Below are 7,880 nucleotides of genomic sequence, written 5' to 3' on the forward strand. Positions count from 1 at the left end.
TTTTTTAGAAATGATGTGAATTATCGTGTACGACTCCCACTTTGTCTCATTTAGATCCCCGCACCGCTTAGTCTGAAACTGAAGTGCAGCGCATATTAGATCTTCAGAGCATAGTTCAGAGTCTGAAACTGAAGTGACCGACCTCTTCACCAAATCACTACTGAAGGCGACGTTTCAGAAGCTTGTTCAATGAATAGGTATGCGTAAACTTTCTGAGTTGTAATTGTTTGTACCATACTTAGGCCCTCCGTATTTAGATCTCGTACAAATACTCGGGGGACTTAAATATAATTATGTAATAAAGGAATGGGCAAATATGTAATAAGTGAGGAGCCCTTATTCTATAAAAGGACCCATCACCCTTACAATTAAGGGGGGCCTCCTCACTTCCAGAGGCCAATTCTTAGGCCTGACCCTTCATCCTCTCAAAGCCTCTCATATTCTGAGATTCAGAGCTCTCATCCTCACAGAGAACCTCTCTCTATCCTCTTCAACATTTCAAATAAATACAATATCAATGTAGACATAGGCCAAACATTGGGGTGAACCACGATACATCTTGTGTTATTTACTTTCTTGCAGATTCACGGTTGGATTTATGTTGTTCCAAGACCTCCGATTTTGTGCATCAACATTTAGCGCCGTCTGTGGGAATCGACACAAAAAAACTATGTCAGTTCTTTTTCATTTTTTTCATCTCACCACCGTGAAACCTCACCACTGTCCGTCATGGATCTGCAAAACCCAAGAGACAACCAAAATTCTCCCTGCCTCTCTCTTGTTTCTTATCTCTTTCACCTTTTCAAACAAAACAACCACTCAAAATATCTTCTTCCTATATTTTTTCCTCCCCCACATTACAAAATTAGAAATGCAATCGAAAACCTATTCCGCAGGATCCTGTATTGAGAAGAAACTCAGGTTTTTCGGGTTTGAACTGAATCCACGTAGGAATGAAGAAACCTCCATCAAATGAGGAGGGTCATCAACAGAAGGTGGTGGGGATGAAAGTGTAAATTCATCAAACTCTGTCTCACATCCGATAAAGTTGGAAGGATCTAGAGAGAATGAGAAGAGCTCAACAAGTGAACCAGATGACAAGAAATTCGAGTGCCAATATTGCTTCAAGGAGTTTGTAAATTCACAAGCACTCGGTGGACATCAAAATGCACACAAAAAGGAGAGAATGAAGAAGAAAAGGCTCCAGCTTCAAGCCAGAAAAACCAACATCAAAAGTTACCTCCAGCCTTTCCAAACCTTCCATCATCGTGGTTCTACAGCAGCACCGTCGTGGTTCTATGACCCTTCGTCGTATCTCAATTCTGACCATCCATTCACCCTTCATGAAGAGTCCCAGATCAGTTTCATCTCGTTCGATCAAAATTATGGGTCATTAGGCGGGTCCCACTCCAAGGTTTCCAATTGGTATTCCATGCCACCTTAGCTGTAGTTTCTTTCTTTCCAGACAAAGGAACAAGATCATCCTTCAAACCCTAGCGATGGCCAAGCACTCGGTCGGGTGGGTTGCAGCGCAGAAGCAGTGGCTTCTGACTTTCCTCATCATGCTCTCCGCCTCCACCGTGATCATCTTCTTCATCAGAGCTATCGATAACTCTTGACCGCACGATCGCAGCAGTTATGGCCTTCCACGAGCAGCCGACAGAGGTAAAAGCGCAGTTCTACCACAGAGAGATGGACACGGGCGTATCATATATCTCCAACGTGGACCTCTACAGCTCAAAAGCGACCAGCAACACCACCACCACTCTCGCGACCCGTTTGCATTTCTCAGGTCCGATGGGTTGACCATGCCCGTTTCCACCACCGCCGACCTTTTTAAAACCACACCCTCGAGATTACTGGTATTTACTAGTGGCTAAAGATCGAAATTTGCTTGCCCATCGCGCTGGTTTGACTGGTGCTGTTTGGGGCGTCTTTGCTGATTGGGTTTTTGGCGACAAAATTGACTCTTCAGGGGTGGAAGGATAAGAAGAGCCTGATGCCGAAATGGAGGTGCAGGATCATGTGGATCACTACGGTCTGTACTCGATGCATTTCTCTTCGCTTTTGGTAGTCACGAAACTTCTAGGCTCCGCAGCCGTCTAGTTGCCATCAAAAGACCCTCTAGAGCTCACGGCCAGACTCTCCGACCCAACTCGTGTTCTGGGCGCCTTCTCCAGAGCAGTGCCACCGCCACGCCACCTTCTCCAGCTGTCTCGCAGCTCCTGAGAATAATGGAGAAATAGCTTTTTGAGAAAGCCATGAGAAAAGCAAAAGGGATTACTGGGTGGTAAACATGTGAAATCATTTTCCGAGAAAGCAAAAGGAGAAAGCCATGTGCTCGCGGTTTCATGCATGTGAAATCATTTTCTGATTTCTGAGAAAGCCATGAGAAAAGCAAAAGGGATTACTAGGTAGTAGGCATGTAAAATCATTTTCTAAGAAAGCAAAAGGAGAAAGCCATGTGCTCGCAGTTTCATGCATGTGAAATCATTTTCTGAGAAAACAAAAGGAGAAAGTCATGTGCTCGCGGTTTCATGCATGTGAAATCATTTTCTGATTTCTGAGAAAGCCATGAGAAAAGCAAAAGGGATTACTGGGTGGTAGGCATGTGAAAACATTTTCTGAGAAAGCAAAAAGAGAAAGTCATCTGCTCGCGGTTTCATGCATGTGAAATCATTTTCTAATTTCTGAGAAAGCAAAAGGAGAAAGCCATGTGAAATCATTTTCTGAGAAAGTGAAGAGAAAGTAAAAGCAAAAGCAAAAGCAGAAAGCAAGAGAAGATAAAAAGAAGCAGACATAATTGCAGTGGTGATGACATACAGAAAAGGGAATTATAGGCGTGACCCATTAAGCAGAGGATCAGATTTATTTTTGAATGATGTAATTTATTTTCCTTATCTTTCAGAGACATCTGTATAAACCCCATCAGAGGATAATAAAAAATAAAAAAAAAAGCAAGCCCAAAATAATGGGCTGCAATGTCATATGGAGGGCGAAGGCCCGTATGCCCAAAAGAGCCAGACTCTATGGCTCCAAATTTATTCGGCATCCTGCCGCTATTATCACAAACCAAGTGATCAAAAGTACACCCAGTACTTCCAAAATTATTCGGCACCCTGCCACTATTATCACCAACTAGGTGATCAAAAGTATGCCCAGTACTCCCAAAATTATTTGGCAGCCTGCCACTATTACCACCAACCAGGTGTTCAAAAGTACGCCCAGTACTCCAAAATTATTCGGCAGCCTGCCACTATTATCACCAACCAGGTGATCAAAAGTACGCCCAGTACTCCAAAATTATTCGGCAGCCTGCTGTTATAATCATCAACCAGGTGATCAAAAGTACGTCCAGTACTCCAAAGTTATACATGAGCATCACTCATATCAATCATACATAAACATTCATAAGCATCACTCATGTCAATCATACATAAACATTCATGACCATTATTCATGTCAACATTCATGAGCATCACTCATGTCAATCAACATTGTTGATGCACAAAACCGGATGGGTCTTGGAACAACATAAATCCGACCGTGAATCTGCAAGAAAGTAAATAACACAAGATGTATCATGGTTCACCCCAATATTTAGGCTATGTCCACACTGATATTGTATTTTCTCTGAGAGAATTGTGAATGAGAGAGCTTGTGAGGGTGAGGATGAGCTCTGCTCTGAATATGAGAGGCTTGAGGGGATGAGGAGGCTTAAAAATTGGCCTCTTCTTTTATTACATAATTACATTTGAGTCCCCTAAGTATTTATACGAGATCTAAATACGGAGGCCCTAAGTATGGTACAAACAGTAGTCTCCTAAGTCTTCAGTCAAGAGAGTTTTTTGGCTGGAGACTTGAAATTCAGTCCACGTGTGGGCTGAAGTAATTAGATATCGTCTTGAACTGATACTTGATATGAGGAGGTGCTTAAAGTTAAATGATGCTCAACTAGAAGTAGCACATGTTGCGAGGCTGCTCTACTTGTGGCTTATGTTGCCTTGGTTGGCTCGGTTGGTGGCGTTGAAAGTGAGGGAGTCCCTTTTATAGAATAAGGGCTCGCTTCTCAATACATAAATGATGGGCTAAAGTCGATGCTCGCGGCGAGGCGGTTGCTCAGCAGGTGGCGATGTTCTCTAATGATGGTGATGAAGTCTCTTTTATACTATAAGAGCTCGCTCCTCAATACATAAATGATGGGTTAAGTCCCCCAAGTATTTTTTATGAGACCCAATATATGGTGATAGGCTAGAGTTGATGCGCGCAACGAGGCGGTTGCTCAGCTAGCGGTGATGTTCTCTAATGATGGTGAGGGAGTCCTTTTTATAGAATAAGGGCTCGCTCCTCAGTACATGAATAATGGGTGCTCTCTAATGAAAGTGAGGGATTCCCTTTTATAGAATAAGGGTTCGCTCCTCAGTACATAAATAATGGGCTAAGTCCCTCAAGTATTTTTCATAAGGCCTAGTTAAGGCCCAATATATGGTACATAATGTAGTCCCCCAAGTCTTCGGTCAATAGAGGCTGTTGGCTGGAGACTTCAAATTCAATCCATGTATGGGCCGAAATGGCAGTTGTTCGAAAGCAGTTTTGTAGACCAAGCACTGAAGCTTTGTAGGTGAAGCTTTGCAAGTTGAAGCTTTGAAGCTAGAGCTCTATAAATGAAGCTTTCGAAGCTGGAGTTTTTGTAAATGAGCTTTTGAAGCTAGAGTTCTGTAAATGAAGCTTTCGAAGCTAGAACTCTGTAAATAAAGCTTTTGAAGCTAGATTGACATGAGTGATGCTCATGAATGTTTATGTTGATTGACATGAGTGATGCTCATGAATGTTAACATGAGTGATGGTCATGAATGTTGATTGACATGAATGATGGTTATGAATGTTTATGTATGATTGATATGAGTGATGCTCATGAATGTTTATGTATGATTGACATGAGTAATGCTCATATATAATTTTGAAGTACTTGACGTACTTTGATCACCTGGTTGATGATAATAGCGGCAGGGTACCGAATAATTTTGGAGTACTAGGCGTACTTTTGATCACCTAGTTGGTGATAGTAGCGGCAGAGTGCCGAATAATTTTGGAGTATTGGGCTTACTTTTGATCACCTGGTTGGTGATAGTAGCAGCAGGGTGCCGAATAATTTTGGAGTACTGGGCGCACTTTTGATCACTTGATTGGTGGTAATAGCGGCAGGGTGCCGAATAATTTTTTGTAGTACTAGACGTACTTTTAGTCACCTGGTTGGTGCTATTTTGGGCTTACGGGCCTTCGCCCACCACACAACATTTCAGCCCATTTATTTTGGACTTGCCGATTTTTTTTTCTTATTACCCTCTGATGGGGTTATACAGATGTCTCCGAAAAGATAAGAAAAATAAATTACATCATTCTGGTGGGGTGTTTATTTCTTGCTTTTACTTTCCCTTTTTCTTTCTCTTTTGCTTTTTATTTTTTTCAAAAAAGAGGAACCTGCATGATTCAGAAGTTAGTGGTCGACAGTTGGTTTTCAGAAAATGGGCAGGTTCATGATGAAGAATCTTATCTTGTCCCTCTGCCTATGTTGTCCATAACCTAATCACTACTGGCCTTGACCCTAGCCCTGGTCGACTCAAAGAGCATCCATTGCACTTGCAGATAAAGGGAACCTTGTGCCTGGAGAGCAAATTGTACTCAGGCAAGATCCTCTAAGGTTGAGGGTTCTTTCTCTTTGGCCGTTCTCTGTGCTCCACCAGGTCCATCTTCACTTTCTTTATTCTTATAATCATTAGGTCGCAGTTCAAGACCAACATCCTGCACCCAGCTGGCGGTATAAAGCCTAGAAGCCTCATTCAACACCAAAAACCACTCCCGCATGGTGAGCTGATGCCGCTTTTTGATATGAGGAAGGTCCGGCAGCGAAGATGGAAATGCAATCTCTTTTAGATCATAACGAATGTAATCATACACTTTCCGACACACCACCCAGACCTTCATTTCTGTGGTGCCGTTAACATCTCTCATATTGTGATGTGGACTCCATACTTCTACCTTTGCAGTGACTGATACTCAAAGCCTAATTCCATATGTTGCTGTACTGCACTAGTACAGACTTCCAAGCCACGGCTACCTGTATAACACTAATATCCATTTGGTTTACGACGAAGCTGGATTAGAGAAATGAGGGTTAAGCTTTCAGACTGGTGGAGTTCCGTGAGAGAGAGAGAAAAAAAATAAATAGTTGATTTTCTAGGTCGGTTGAGAGCAGAGGAAGTGGGAAGTGAGTAATCATCGTCCATTTCGAAATCGGAGACGCACCCATTCAAGGTTCGAATAAAGAACTCTCGTAAAGATGCGCATTCATCTGGTAGCAGAACTGATTCTTCCAAGTTTGAATGAAGTGCCCGAGCCCACGCTCCATAAACATGCGGGCAAAGAGATACTGGAATTTCCACACTTGTCAATAATCCCCAACATCTGGAAATGGAGTGTAGAGGCAGCAACCAAAATGATGAGAGTCGCCTCCCATAAACTCCCAACCATTACTCATTTTCTTCCAATTGAGGCCACAAAAAGCTGAAACATTCAAGCTGCCAGCATTGAGAGAACCTCTAAATCCTATATGGGTTTTTGCAAAATGTGGGTGGTAAGAAGCGAGAGATGTTTTTTTGCTCAAATAATTTCTGGGTTTGAAGAAGAAAAAACACAGTGTGCTTCTACCGAGTGCAAAAGCGACTGTGTGTGAATTTTGAAGCCGACAGCAACTGGAAATAGGGCGGTGGACCTGTGAGAATGAAAGCTTTTTTTGGGTTTTGATGTTATTGCCTTTTCTTTTTGGTGTGTTTTTGCTTTTGGCTTTTGGGGTGGGGGTTTTCTGGAAAAGCCCAACGAGGTTATGGGTGCATGTAGATTTTGCAGTGTTTGATTTTGCAGATTCACGGTGGAGGTGAAAAAATGAAAGAGAACCGACATAGTTTTTCGTGTCAATTCTCATAGACGGCGCCAAATGTTGATGCACAAAACCGGAGGGGTCTTGGAACAACGTAAATCCGACCGTGAATCTGCAAGAAAGTAAATAACACAAGATGTATCGTGGTTCACCCCAATGTTTGGGTTACGTCCATACTGATATTGTATTTTCTCTAAGAGAATTGTGAGGGAGAGAGCTTGTGAGGGTGAAGATGAGCTCTGCTCTGAATATGAGAGGCTTGAGGGGATAAGGAGGCTTAAGAATTGGCCTATCCTTTTATTACATAATTATATTTGAGTCCCTCGAGTATTTATACGATATTTAAATACTGAGGCCCTAAGTATGGTACAAACAAACATAAAACATTCATGAGCATCCCTCATGTCAATCAGCTTCGAAAGTTTCATTTATAGAGCTCTAACTTCGAAAACTTCATTTATAGAGCTCTAGCTTCAAAAGTTTCATTTATAGAGCTCCAACTTTAAAAGCTTCATTTACAAAGCTCCAGTTTCAAAAGCTTCACTTGCAAAGCTTCACCTATAAAGATTCAGTGCGGGATATACAAATACCGACTCCGAACAACCACCACTTCAGCCCATACATGGATTGAATTTCAAGTCTCCAGCCAACAGCCTCTATTGACCGAAGACTTGAGGGACTACATTATGTACCATATATTGGGCCTCAACTGGGCCTCATGAAAAATACTTGGGGGACTTAGCCCATTATCTATGTACTGATGAGCGAGTCCTTATTCTATAAAAGGGACTCCCTCATTTTCATTAGAGAGCACTCATTATTCATGTACTGAGGAGCGATCCCTTATTTTATAAAAGGGACTCCCTCATATTCATTAAAGAGCATCGCTGCAACTGAGCAACCACCTCACCGCGAGCATCACTCCTAACTCATCACTTATGTA

General features: G+C 42.3%; 1 protein-coding gene and 1 pseudogene across 1 annotated transcript; one reads left to right on the plus strand and one right to left on the minus strand.

Moving 5' to 3' along the window:
- The first annotated feature begins 315 nt into the window (after positions 1-315).
- Positions 316-2,989, plus strand: LOC139190315 (uncharacterized; annotated as a pseudogene).
- A 2,693-nt stretch (positions 2,990-5,682) lies between these two features.
- On the minus strand, positions 5,683-6,012 carry LOC103424077 (uncharacterized). The gene has a single exon (XM_008362152.2). The coding sequence runs from the start codon at positions 6,010-6,012 to the stop codon at positions 5,683-5,685; it is 330 nt and encodes a 109-aa protein (XP_008360374.2).
- Between the last annotated feature and the right edge of the window lie 1,868 nt (positions 6,013-7,880).

Source organism: Malus domestica, chromosome 13 (genome assembly GCF_042453785.1).
Source record: "Malus domestica chromosome 13, GDT2T_hap1".
In the NCBI taxonomy this organism is placed as follows: domain Eukaryota; kingdom Viridiplantae; phylum Streptophyta; class Magnoliopsida; order Rosales; family Rosaceae; genus Malus; species Malus domestica.